This window comes from Myotis daubentonii, chromosome 11, assembly GCF_963259705.1.
Source record: "Myotis daubentonii chromosome 11, mMyoDau2.1, whole genome shotgun sequence".
NCBI lineage: Eukaryota > Metazoa > Chordata > Mammalia > Chiroptera > Vespertilionidae > Myotis > Myotis daubentonii.
The window spans coordinates 40,743,151-40,757,987 of NC_081850.1; the positions used below are offsets into that span (position 1 = coordinate 40,743,151).

General features: G+C 40.5%; 1 protein-coding gene across 1 annotated transcript in view; it reads right to left on the minus strand.

Moving 5' to 3' along the window:
• The window catches only part of ALDH1A1 (aldehyde dehydrogenase 1 family member A1), a 49,343-nt gene that overhangs the window by 17,536 nt on the left and 16,970 nt on the right, over positions 1-14,837 (minus strand). The window contains exons 3-7 of the mRNA XM_059656910.1: positions 9,077-9,217; positions 6,854-6,983; positions 3,610-3,671; positions 2,077-2,205; positions 510-623 (exon numbers count right to left, since the gene is read on the minus strand). Coding sequence (XP_059512893.1) covers positions 510-623; positions 2,077-2,205; positions 3,610-3,671; positions 6,854-6,983; positions 9,077-9,217 — 576 coding nt within the window. The remainder of the gene's footprint in view (positions 1-509; positions 624-2,076; positions 2,206-3,609; positions 3,672-6,853; positions 6,984-9,076; positions 9,218-14,837) is intronic.

Sequence of the window (14,837 nt, forward strand, 5' to 3'; positions counted from 1 at the left end):
TGGAGCCAGAGAGGCAGAAAAGTTAGGCTGGGCCAGCAACAACATCCAGGGAAGCTGAGCTGCTGGCCTTTCAGAATGTCCATAGAAGACAGAGCCCCAAATAAGGAGCTAAGGGTGAGGCTCTGCTGTTTAAGGTTTATAGTCTACAGGGTAAAATTACATTTATCCATACAAATCACTGTAGCCTAATTTATATTTTCTATCATAAACTGGACCTAACCAAATGCCAAGGTCTAACAACTGGTCATATTTCTCATCAGGGAAAGGAATGAGAACACTGAAAGCAGCTCACTTCACTCCTTCTGAGTTGGTACTAGGTATTTTGTTTCATCTCAACCACATCTGCTTATATTCTATAAACATGCTTGAAGGTTAGAATAAGGAACAAATCATTAAAAAGGAACTTTTGTTTTAAGGAAATGTCGGCTTAAAAACAGTTACATAAAACACACTTCTGACAGCTGGAGATGCAGACCTTCTTAACGACTGGCCTAAGGAAATGATGTTACCTCCGTAGATCCAGTGAAGGCCACTTTGTCTACGTCCATGTGAGAAGAAATGGCAGCCCCTGCAGTCGGCCCATAACCAGGGACAATATTCACAACTCCAGGAGGAAAGCCTGCCTAAAAGATGCAAAGTGAAACAGTTATGACAGAAATGAGAACATGGGATCGAAGCGGCCACTCTGTGTTAACTTTATGAGCTTCCATAGCAAACAAGATTCACTTAAGTGGTTTCGCTATTATCATCACTATTATTATTTCATTTGTTAGCCCACTAAAGTAACCTCAAGGGCCGGTTGCATTGTTGAGGGAACATTTCTTCTCAGGGTAAGTCCATGCTTGACTTTTATAGATCATTGCTCCAGTGATGGCTGTCTCCAATTGCATAATAGCAATACAAAAGGGTAATCTGTATAGAAGTGTCTGGTAAATTACTCACATAGAAGGAAAGCAAAAATAAGCGGCTAAAGGGATCCCACATTTTAGTTTCTACCTGTTGATTGTTCAGGGCATAACAACCTGGTTACAAATTCCCATTGGCATTATGTGATCAGTACAATGTTAGATAAGAACTATCGTCCATTCATGATTAAGGTTCACAGATTGATTTTATTCCTAGTTAAATAATTACCAGGTAGAAAACAGTGTTGCAACCGACATGTGCACATTAAAATTTCATGTTATTTATATCACAATGCCTCGTTTTCAATTTTATTTTTCAATTACAGTTTACATTCAATATTATTTTTGATTAGTTTCAAGTGTACAGCATAATGGTTAGGTAATCATATACATTACAAAGTGATCCCCCCCATATTTCAAGTACCCACAGCACCATACAGTTATTGCAATATTATTGACTATATTCCCTATGCTGTGCTGTACATCCCTGAGACTGTTTTTTCAATTACTAATCTGTATTTCTTAATCCCTTCACCTTTTTTTCACCCAGTTCCTCAACCCTCCATCTGCTTTCTCTTTTCACTTTTTAAAATTTGAAGTGAAGAGTCTTTTTAAAATATGGGTTCAGTATTCCTAAATTTATGTTTCTAGTGACCAAGAAGGTACATTTAGAGGAAGCCACAATAGAAAAGAGGATGTCAACAGATCCCCTTGTGAGTAGATGTGTTTAAAAATAATGTGGCTCAACATGACAAGCAAGCATATTGGCACAGAGGCCTCCAACCTTCGGATGAACTATTTAGACAATTTGCAGAAACTCCAGACCATTAATGGCAGTTATAAACCAACATACATTTCAACATTTTAATGAAAATTGTACCAATTTTAATATAAATTTTTCATTCACGAGAGTTGGGATAACAAACAAAAAAGTGATCATGAGGCAACTATTTCACATGAAGCCTCTGAGTCTGGCTCCCTGGCTCCCTTTGGGCAGAGTTCATTTTGGTTGACTGCCCGCGGAGCTGCCAGCCGGCTGCCATGCTAAATGTGTCTGCACTGGACAGGAGCCATTGGCAAGCAATGCAGTTTACAGTAGCAGCAAATGAGGTCTTCCTATTGCAAGGCAGGACTCCTGAGTCTTGTGCATATTTTGATTTAGGAAACTTACCTCTTTTATTAAAGATGCCACGTGAAGAGCAGTGAGAGGAGTTTGCTCTGCCGGTTTGACAACCACTGTGTTTCCGCAGCTGAGGGCAGGCCCTATTTTCCAAATGAACATAACCAACGGGAAATTCCACTAGAAGGCAATAGGAAACAATAGAGCCTTTGAATTGCTGAAAGTCACAGTCACTAATCTGACTTCTACATTATACACTTCCTGTAGATGTTAAATAATTATTGTAGTAGGTTTGTTTAATCAGGAGTATTCTAAGTAAATTATTTGCTAAAAGCAACTCATAAATGCTAAGAAGGTGGGGAAAAAACTGGACACAGAAGAGGAGCAAGAGGGGGCCACAAAATATCAAGTGCTGTTATCCTGAGCTTTTTCTACCAAGAAAAAAACAAAAACCACTGCATGGTTTGGAAATCAAGCATTACTATTAAACATACTATAAGTTATATGTAAGTGTTTCAAAATGTGATTATTCCACTCTCTGTATGCAGATAATCTATAATAACTATTTACCCAATAACATTAATTAGTAGCATTTATTTCTAAGACAAATATCTTGTTCAAGGCAAATAAGTCTAGGGTCTGAAGGCTGAGAGCGTGGTTCACATCTTAGCTCAACCACCAATCAGCCATGTGAATTCAGACGAGTTGCATGCTCTCTCAGCATGAGTTCATCACCTGTACATGTTGATGCAAGTCTTCTCTATCTCAGAAAGCTGTCCTGGAGATTCATGAAGAAAGTGGGCCAAGTACTTAACACACTTGGTTCATCACAGGCGGGCAGTAAATATTAGCTATTATTTGTATTTGAGATTGTGTTGTGTTATGGATTTTATTGGAATTTTTGAACTAAGAAGAAATTTCATTCACTGTTGATACGTATACATTTCAATCTCATTGAAGCAGAAGATAAGTCATTGCTACTTCCTCCTCTAGGAACTTTGGGACATTTTACCATCCTTTATTTGGCCTTTTTAAAATATGAGAGTTAAAATGCAATCTAATTAGATAGTTTCCTATTTGTGGGGCTTAAAAGAAAATCTTCATAATTCTGCTTTAAAACACTACCTTCTCTATCTGGAATTTGAAGTATCAAAGCTTCTAATGTAAAGTGAGGCTATATTCCATACAGTGCTCCAACAGTTTCTTCCATTTTAACTTAAAAAATTCACTCAGGATTTGAAAAGAGTATATAATTCTGCTTTTTAAAAACAAAGTCTCAAAAAGAGTATATAATACAGCATTTTAAAAACAAACCATTGAGTAAAAGGTCAAGATTTGTTGATGCTGTAATATTGAAACACTCTCAAGAGATATGCAGGATATAGACAGATTTCTGGATTATGTAATTCATTTCCAAGGAATTCAGTCACAGGGGGACACAAGTTCAACAGTTACTACATTTGTCACACATTTGGCAAACATCTAAGCATCCATTTGTGCTGGAGAAAGCCTCATTACCAAATGAAATACAATTAGAACTCATTTTCTTTTTAAGATTGAAAATTAAATAGGAGACTGACTTACAGGAATGATTTGGCCACACACACCAATAGGCTCATGTCTTGTATAAGTAAAAAAGTCTCCATCTAGAAAATAAAACACATTATCATCCTATCAAATAATAGACAAACATGGTAATTAACCGTACCTCTGACACACTTCCCATTGGCTAATCAGGGCGATATGCACATTAACTGCCAACCAAGATGGCAGCTGGCAGCCAGGCAGCGGAAGCGAATAGGAGGCTTGCTTGCTTCAGTGATGGAGGAAGCCAAGGTTCCCTACCTGCCACTGTCGGCCTCTGAGCTGCACTCTAAGAAACATTGTTGCAATTATAGAAGCTAAACAAACCCCAGAAACCTGCTTTCATCCAGCTGGGCCTCAGAGCTGGAGCTGCAACAGAGTTTTGATTATAGAACCCAAACAAACCCAGATACCTGCTTTCAGCAGCCAAGGGCTCAGAGCTGGAGCCGAGCCTCAGAGCTAAAGCTGGGTCTCAGTTCCAGTGACAGCCATAGAAGGTAAATAAATCCCAGAATAAAAAAAGAAAAAGAAAAAGAGCTGTAACCAGTTTGGCTCAGTGGATAGAGTGTTGGCTTGTAGACTGAAAGGTCCCAGGTTTGATTCTGGTCAAGGGCATGTACCTTGGTTGCAGGCACATCCCCAGTGGGGGCTGTGCAGGAGGCAGCTGGTCGATGTTTCTCTCTCATCGATGTTTCTGACTCTCTATCCCTCTCCCTTCCTCTCTGTAAAAAATCAATAAAATAGAAAAAAAGAAAAGAAAAAAAGGAGAGGTTGGGAGCTTCAGTCACCCGCCAGCCTGAAAACGGCCCTCAGCCCCTCACTCAGACTGGCCAGGCACCCCAGTGGGGACCCCCAACCTGAAGAGGGTGTGACTAGCTGCAAACAGCCATCATCCCCTCATCCAGGCTGGCCAGGCACCCAAATGGGACCCCCACCCTGATCCAGGACACCCTTCAGGGCAAACCAGCCGGCTCCCACCCATGCACCAGGCCTCTATCCTATATAATAAAAGGGTAATATGCAAACTGACCCTAACAGCAGAAGGACTGGGAATGACTGGTCATTATGACCCACACTGACCACCAGGGGGCAGATGCTCAATGCAGGAGCTGCCCTCTAGTGGTCAGGACACTCTCACATGGGAGGAGCTCTGCTCAGCCACAAGCCAGGCTGATGGCTGCCAGTACAGCGGTGGTGGTGGGAGCCTCTCCTGCCTCCTCAGCAGTGCTAAGGATGTCCGACTGCAGTTTAGGCCTGCTCCCTGCTGGCAAGTGGACATCCCCTGAGGGCTGCCGGGCTGCCAGAGGGATGTCTGATTGCCATCTTAGGCCCAATCCCCCGGGTAGCGGGCCTAAGCCAGCAGGTGGTCATCCCCCAAGGGGTCCCAGACTGCGAGAGGGCACAGGCTGGGCTGAGGGACCTTCCCTCCCCCCCGAGTGCACAAATTTTTGTGCACCGCACCTCTAGTTTATATATAATGTGACTAACATCCATGAAATGGTAATTTGGGGCTGATGTGGGAGGAAGGTACAGACAGCAATAATAAAACAAGATATCTCCAACTATTTGCAAGATAAAAATTTGAGCTTTCAAATAGCAATTTTTAAAATTAAATCTTTATTACTGAAAGCATTACACGCCCCATTGACCCCTTCTAGCCCACCTCCACTGTCTGCCCCAGGCCTTCACCCCCCTATTATCTGTGTCCATGGGTTATGCATACATACATACAAGTTCTTTGATCTCTTCCCACCCCTGCCTTCCCTGAGGTTTCATAGTCTGTTCTATGCTTCAATGTCTCTGGATCTATTTTTCCAGCAGTTTATTTTGTACATTAGATTCCACATTTGAGTCTTACATAGCAATTTGAGATGAGAGAAACCATAAAACTGAACTAGGCCAAAGCCAAAATGCAAAATTGGAATAGATCTGAAAGATATTTCATTCTCTCTCTCACCATACAGGAGGGCTGTTTTCTAAAGCATTCTTATTCTCCTAGTTTCCTTTCTTTCATGAGAAAGGAAGTAAAAGGCGTGTGACTAAGAAAAGAACTATTAAAGTTCTGTTTCTGGAAGCTTTAAGTTCTACCAGTAATGATGGAACAATTTTTAAATAATATAATTTAAACAATAGTAAAATTGAAAAGTAGCAGAATTTAAAAAAAAAAAAATCTTAAGAGCAATAAATCTTTCATACTGGCATGTTCTAAAATGTTTTGTTTTGGTTTTGCCTACCAAAGAATAAAAGCAAACTCTCTTAATCCATGAAAAAAAAATGTGCAAAGTACATTTCTTTTCAACCTGGACTTGACTTCTTCATCTGCCTCTGAGTTTGATGTGGTTGTCCTGAGGTTACATTGTGCTGTGCGTTCTCTGGCCTAGTTCCCACAAAAACTCCCTGGCTCTCATAGCAGGAAGGCTCCTTATCAAAATCTACTGGTAACTTTAACGGACTCCTCCCATTTTGTCAAAGGGTTAAGTAAGAGTTTCTAAAATAGCCACATTTCTTGGTATCACCAGGCTCTCGCTCTCCCCTTTTCACTTCCTGGCTCTCACTTCTAACCTGCTGGATGCTCTAATTACATTGGAAATGCCCATCAGGGCCAGTCCTGGAGGGCGCTGTATTTCTATAGTCAGTAAGTTTATATGAATCAAATTCTATCCATAATGTCTTCCAAAATGATGCTTTTTAAATATTCCTATCCCATCATGTGCATACTCTACTAAAATACTAACACACAAAATATTCACTCATACAAATTCTTAAATCAGGCTATAAAAACAGTCCTATGTGTGAACTGGTTTAAGTAATCTGACGTAGCTAAACTAAGTGAGACCAGGCACAGACGATCATAAAGTGACTCACACATGATATGCAAAGTGGCTTAAATAATTACAATTTAGAAAGGGTATAAGTGCCTCTAGGAATAAAACCTGCATAAATAATTACAGTGACCCTCTGAAAAGTTTGGGCCCTTAGAAAGAAAATTGCCTTAAGTCAGTAATTCAAGCATAATAATTGTCTCACTTTAATATTTTCTACAACATCTGTAGTGTTATCTTCTGCACGGATTATGCTGAAACAATTTTAAAAGCCAAATGATGAATTGTAGCCGAACTTCCAGGTTCAGAACTGCATTGTCTCAAAGTCGGGAAGACAATAAATTTGCCTTATTTGGTTGACATCTTTAAAGGGGGTGTTTGGAATTATTCAGCTCTACAGAAATCTCCTCAGAGCTACTTACCAATAGGTATTGTTCGGCCCTGGATCTTGTCAGCCCACCCTGCACAATAGCGTAATGTCTTTATGCAGCCTCCTAAATCCATCAGATATGCACTGGAAAATAGTTTTCCACCATTCATTGCCTCCATTGTCTGGAAAAAAATAAAAAAGATCAAACCTCAAATCTAGACTTCCATAAATTTTCAGATTGAAAACATATAGTTAATATTTTGAATAATGATGCGCTAGTAAATTCTGGAAATAGCAGTCATCTTGTTTAACCTCCTTAAAAAGGAGACTGGAAATGGAGTTAAGATGACTTGCTTTGATTTGCTTAAGGCCACATAGCAAGATCTAGATATAAAGATCTAGATAGAAAGGTTAATAAGATTCTGGTTTCTAAACCCTCCTGCTCCTTCTGTCCCATTCCGAATGTCCTCCAACTTACCAACTTGCTAGGAAGTGATCACAATTTGATACACGCACAACCAGTCTCCTTAGACAGTTCAGGGTTCCAACAAGATTTCACTTGTATAATACAAATGCGGCTGGCATTTTTGTGTCAGTGGCTATTAATAATGCTGCAATAATTATTTTTAATTTTTGAATTCCATCTGGATAGAAGCAATCACTTCACACAAAGTTAACAGGCACCTGGATCTTTCATCTATGAGTTTCTTCAGCAGAATTTTTAATTGTGAAACTCCCAGTTTTGCCACTATTATCATAATTATTGTGTATGTGTGTTTTTTTAAATGTTTTTGTTGATTTTCAGAGAGAGAAAGGGAGAGGAAAAGAAAGGTAGAAACATCAATGATGAGAGAGAATCATCGATCGACTGCCTCCTGCATGCCCCGCCTTGGGGATCAAACTCACAACCTGGGCATGTGCCCTGACTAAGAATTGAACCCTGACCTCCTGGTTCATGGGTCAACATTCAACCACTGAACCACACTGGCCGGGCTCCTAATTACTGTTTTAATGGTCAGACTGCAAAGTTCAACATTTTCTAGTCTAGTGTCCTAGCATTATCAGATGACCTCTCTCCTCTTTTCCTCCCTTCCTTTGGAATTTAATGTTCTCTGGGGCAGGAAAGTACATGTGATAAGCTATTAAAGCGTTTCTTCATATATAATCTGTCTCTGCCTTATATTTCACACCATCTCAAAATTTAATTACACATGACTTTTGTATGCCTATTCTATTTTTCCACTGAGGATCTTATGATGAGGAAAACAGTCAACTCTCTATAATCCACATATCAGATAAATAAGAGAAGCCAATTTTGGCAAATTCTTTCCTCCTACAGGACATTTTGATTAATGCAGTTTTATTCTATATAACTTCTAATTGCATAATTATATATCTTTTGAATCTTTGAGTAATAAATGGTGTTTTGAGGAACTATAATTGCTAATGTTGACTTTTTAAACAAATGTAGGCCTCTTTGTTACTGTCAGTTAGTGGTCTAAAAGTAATAAATATTTACTCTGGAACCTGATCTTATACTGGTTTGCATTAAATTGGCTTCACTGAAACACCCAATTGAGAAGAAAATAAGGAAGTAATCTCCCCCATCCATTTTATGTGCTTACTCATCTAACTGTTAAAATGTTTTTTAAAAGGTAGTATACATAAAATCATAATTTTTATAAACACATGAATAATTGGATTTTTTCTTTATTCCTCACCTTTTCACCTGTATAAAACACATAATTTAATCAATACCATTGTAAGCACATTCATTTCAGGAAGGGAAAAAGGAGTCATTTATTAAGTGTCTTGGAGGGCTAGATTAAGGAAAAATAAGATTTAGAAATATTTTAGGCACCTTTAAAAAACTCTATAAGATTTTCTACTCAAAGAGGACAGTGGTCAAATAGGTTAGAGAAATCCAGTATATTTATCCAGGATATCCACACTACATGGTACCTTGTTAATCACTCAGAAATTCCAGAGTGAAGGAAAGAAATTTATTTAATTTGGTTTAACTTGGAGTTTGCCAAAGTTTAGACTGTAGAATCTACTCTTGGAGTAGAAGTTAACATCATCCAGAACCGGAGTACAGATTTCCATCTAAAAACAAACTCAATGGTAATGTTCCTATATGAGAGCTGGTAGATAAAGTCTCTTTGATTTCTTTGTAGAGAGCGTGTAGTGATCACCAAAATCAAAACAACTTGCAATCCAAACAATGAATGCTTTCTAGAGGTCTCACTAGCTGCCTGGTTTGGTGAGTACTCACAGCCAGCAGCAGACGATCTCTTTCAATTAAATCTGCCAATTTGTACAGTAGCCGTCCTCTGTCCGAAGCATCCATAGTACGCCAGGGCGAGCCAATCTGAAAAGCCTGTCGTGCAGCCTTCACTGCTTTGTTAACATCCTCCTGCAAGTCAAAGGCCATTCAATTCAGCAGGTTAAACATATTAGCAAATCTGGTGGCAATCTACACTAATAAAAGATAAAGATGCAAATTGACTGTACCTTCACTATGCCTTAAGCCACGCCCACCAGCCAATCAGAGCGGCTATATGCAAATTAACCCAACCAAGATGGCAGCCAGCAGGGACGGAGCTGGAGCAAGCAGGAGGCTTGGGTTGCCCCTGGCGATGGAGGAAGCCAAGCTTCCCTCCCGCCCGCCCTGGCCGGCTCTGAGCTTCTCTCAAGTCTACAAAGTTTCAATTACAGAAGGTAAATAAATCCCAGAATAAAAAAGAAAAAAGAAAAAAAGGAGAGGCTGGGAACTTCCATTGCCGGCAGGCTTGGCCAGCCTGAAAACGGTCCTCAGCCCCTCATCCAGACTGGCTAGGCACCCCAGTAGGGACCCCCCACCCTAAAGGGGGTGTGGCCAGCCTGAAAACAGCCATCAGCCCCTCACCCAGGCTGGCCAAACCTCCATGGGGTGAGGGTCCCCACTGGGGGGGTTTGACCAGCCTGCAAAAAGCCATCAGCCCCTCACCCAGGCTGGCCAGGCACCCCAGTGGGGACCCCCACCCTGAAGGGGCTGTGACCAGCTGCAAACACCCATCAGCCCCTCACCCAGGCTGGCCAGGCACCCCAGCGGGACCCCCACCCTGATCCAGGACACCTTTCAGGGCAAACCAGCCAGTCCCCACCCATGCACCAGGCCTCTATCCTATATAATAAAAGGGTAATATGCAAATTGACCCTAACAGCAGAACAACTGAGAATGATTGGTCACTATGACACACACTGACCACCAGGGGGCAGACGCTCAATGCAGGAGCTTCCCCCTGGTATTCAGTGTGCTCCCACAGGGGGAGCTCTGCTCAGCCACAGCCAGGCTGATGGCTGCCAGTACAGCGGTGGTAGTGGGAGCCTCTCCCGCCTCCTCAGCAGCGCTAAGGATGTCCGACTGCAGCTTAGGCCTGCTCCCCGCTGGCAAGTAGACATCCCCCGAGGGCTCCCGGGCTGCCAGAGGGATGTCTGATTGCCAGCTTAGGCCCAATCCCCTGGAGAGCGGACCTAAGCCAGCAGGTGATCATCCCCCGAGGGGTCCAAGACTGCAAGAGGGCACAGGCTGGGCTGAGGGACCCCCCCCCCTCGAGTGCACAAATTTTTGTGCACTGGGCCTCTAGTCTATATATATAAAAGCCTAAGCGACTGTTCAACTGTTCGACTGGTAGCTTTGATGCTTCCACCAGGTGGAAGACGCTCAACACACAGGCATGGAAACATGGAACAGACTGATGAATCTCAGAAGGAAGTGGGGAGGGTGGGAAGAGATTAACCAAAGATCTTATATGCATACTAGAAGCTCAGTGCACAGATTCGTGCACTAGTGTGGCCCCTTTGCCTGGCCTGCTGGGATCAGGCCGAAACCGGCAGTCTGACATCCCCTGAGGGGTCGCAGACTGCAAGAAGGTGCCAGGCTGAGAACCCCATTGATGCATGAATCCATGCACTGGGCCTCTAGTAACGCTATAAAACAGACTAAGGTGCCTCACAAGCAGCCCCAGAGTGTTTTCATCAGCTCAAAGTCTATCACATTGTATCAACTTCTGTACATTGGAATTATACCTGCTGCCTGATCTTTAGAATGATGAGTTCCCCACATATAGTTCATGCTTGATTTTGTAGGGCATAAATATTATAATATTTTAAGAGTTGCTATCATTTGAGTACTTGCCCTATGTCAAGGAAGGTTCTAATTACCTCACGCAAATTAACTCATTTCATTCTCAATAATTTTTATGAAACAATTATGTTCCCCATTTTACAGATGAAGAAACTGAAGCAAAGAGAGAGAGTTGCCAAAGGTACATCGCTAAAAGTGGCCAAACTGAGTTTTACATGGAGACTGCCTGACTGTAGAGCCTTTGCTCTTCACAAGGTCTCACAGTGCTTTGGTGGCTTGGTTGCCCAGAGCTCCAGGAAAAGTTCAAGATCTAAAATGGTGATTATCCCCTTTAATCTCTGGGACTCTACGGTCTGTGTGTTCTCTCAAGAAGAACCTATTAAACCAGGGGTGGGGAACCTTTTTTCTGCCAAGGGCCATTTGCATATTTATAACATCATTTGCAGGCCATACAAAATTATCAACTTAAAAATTATCCTGCTATATTTGGTCCAACATTTAATTAACTTACCGCTAATGCCTTGGCAGGGCCAGACCAAATGATTTTGAGGGCCTTATAAGCCCCCAGGCCAGACATTCCCCAACCCTGTATTGAAGGGTGAATACGAACTTTATTTTGCAGTTGAAGAGGAAGCTTTATAAACATATTGCTCATTCCTTTTGTGCAGCAGAGAAAAGGCATACAGGTATACAGGTAGTGAAGATGGCATAGAGAGGGTCGTATGTGACAACTGCTCATTTCCCACTCTCATTTCTCAACTGGGTACAAAAAGATCCTTTTGAATCCCTAAGTATGTAAATAGTTAATTTCTTTTCTTTCTCTTTCTCTTCCTCTCTCTCCACCCTCCCTCTTTCTTTCTTCCTTTCTTTTTGAAAACAAAACAAAACAAAACAAAACAATTGCATTACTTCAAGCAAATAAGTAATGCCACATCCAACCTAGCCTCCTCGCCTTCACCCACATTGCCTTCACTCTCATTCGTATTTTCTGACCTGGGTTTAATATTCCTGTTCCTTCCTAGTCCACCTCGTTACACACTTTTCCACAGCCACTCCATTCCCTACAGGTTCCAGTTCATACCTCTTCTGAGCTTCTACCAGAATATACAAACTACAAAGTCTCCACCTCTGCCATTACCACTTCATGTGTTTCTTTTTTTTTTCCTTTTCTCCATCAAACCAGTTGTAAACACCTTAAAAACATAGATTGTTTTTTGTTTGTTTTTTTGTATATAGGGCTGGCCACTACATGGAGCTACATAAGCTCCACAATCATAGCTATGTTTCTGGCCAACAGGTTGCATCTTTCTGCAAGAGACATAATTTTTTGAGAATCTGAGGGGGAAATTATTCTACATTAAAAATTATTTATTAATTTTATATATAGAGAGAAATAATCAATTTGCTGTTTCACTTATTTTTGCATTCATTGGTTGATTGTTGTATGTGTACTGACTGGGAATCGAACCCACAACCTTCATGTTATAGGGATGATGCCCTAACCAACTGAGAAACCTGGCCAGGGCCCTATTTCCACATTTTTTAAAGTTTCCCACAATTAAATTAAACCTCATTCAAAGATGGCATTACCCCCTTGAGAGGCATGGACTTCAAATTAATATCTCCTGCTTTAGGCTATATTCAATTAAGAAGCCTAAACTTATACGCTTGCAAATTAAAATAAAAATAAACAATTTTTGCAGTATTTATCACCACACTAAGATGATTTGGGGTGAGAGGGAAATTTTAGAAGTGTAATCTGGTCTGATTAAGATGATATTTACAGAGTACAAGCAAACATTCTTTCACTATTCTACATCATACAGTTGTATATCTCAGGGTCTAACCTGAGAGAATGATGAGTATTTATAATAAAATATATGCATTACTACTTTCCCTTCCTGAGAAACATATATACCGTCCTATTTTAGGTATTCAGTTCATCACAGTGATTGCTTATATCTGGACATTGTTTTATGCCATAGACTCTAACCTTTTCCAAGTTATATTTGGAGGGCACTGTTGAAAAAATGAAAAAGGAAACCACAAGAACCTGAAATTGCCAGCATGATATGTGGACACCACAGCTTATAAAATATATGCTGTGACATGTTTAAACAGGTCTCTGTGACACAGCTTTCATTTAGACCCTTCTGCTCAGTGTCCTGCCATCAGCCTTAGCCAAATATGGTTTCTGGTAGACATTCTGGCCTCTCAGAGGGACATGGAAAAATCTTGCTTTAAGACAAGTAACTCTGCCATAAGGAAAATACATCCCTGGAAAATGATGCTATAAATAAGGATGTTCTTTTGGTCATGTCCTTTGAATCATGCTCTACTTTTCTCACATCTTATATTTTATCTTGTAGGAACAGAAATAAAGTAATGGTAGTAAAGTAACATGTAGGTTTGAAACAAAATAACCCATACGTGTGAACACTGGTTCCTCACATATTAGCTATGTAAGCTTTGAGTCATCCATCCATCATCCATCCATCCCTCCATCCATCCAACCATATAAAGATCTGCTAAATTCTCTATTCTGTAGCATTCTTATCATCAGGCTGCTAATGATAAAATGCTGATGTAAAGAGATTGCTGTTTTGAAAATTCCAACAGACTGGGAGAAATATACAACAGAGCAAGCACTGCAATATATTGCAAAATGTAAAAAATATGCTGAAGTGAAATGTATTGTGATGTGACTTTACTAAGCTTTAGTTTTCTTATCTTTGAAATGGGGATGTTACCTCACAGAGTTGTTTTGAAGATTAAATAAGGTAACACTTGAATCACATTTTCTATGTAACACACATTATGTTAACAGTTCATTAAATGGGAGCAATTGCTACTGTAGTTGTAGCAGTCAAAACAACCTTAAAAGAACTCTCAGCAGTTGTAATATATTTTAATCCTTCCTTTCAGCTTTCACCGTTCTGTATTATTTTAGGCCATTATTCTCTCATATTGTTGCTAGCCTTTACAAATCCATTCATTCTCTTCTCTCCCCATATGGCCTTGCCTGTTTCTACCTGGCTAATCTTCTGCAAATATTTTTATCTTATCACCTTCCTTTTCATACATTTGCAACGGCCCTTCTTTTGCCTATAATCCTAAGGCCAAACTCCTCTTTCTGATGTTCAAGGCCCAATATTTTGGGCCCCACCTCACTTACTCAAACCTCCGTTTACATTTTTTTCTACTTTATCTGGCCCAACGCTTCACCTTTGCTTTTGCAATTCTTGCCTAGAACATTCTACCAGCATACCCCCTTTACCTTCAAAGTCCCATATATTCTTTAAGACCCAGCTGAAATATCACAACCTACCTAAACCCTGGCCAGACTAATCCCGCTTGATAGTTAACCCGTTGTACGCCATAAGCGTCTACACAGGCAAGCGGACCTTCCCCACACACCACGCGAGTCTATAGCCGCAAACCCTGCTATCAACTTTGGTCGCCCAATTTTAAAATCAGACTTGTTAGTGACATCTCTGGGTTTGTAAAGAAAATTATGGTACCTAAATTCATACATACCCCAGTGCATATGGAAGAAATGGGGAAGATTTCCGTTTGGGACACGTGGCAGTTAACTGGTTAAGAGTCTACTGAGCTCTAGGCACTAAAGCTAATACTGCTATAGTTAAGCATCATAGACCCTGTTTTACAAGACAGGAAACACAGCATGAAATCCATTCTACAAAATGTGATCCTATCTCTGACTCCTAAATCCAGTTTTATAGCTGTGCAAGACTATGCTGATAATAATCTCTTTTTGCAGTGAATATATATATTTCTGTCTCTAGTATAAGCTATAACACATTCCTTACTGTTCCATGCCTAAAATCAGCAGTTAATAAATATTTAATAATTTGTTATTTATTTTAACTTACTGTGTTACATTGAT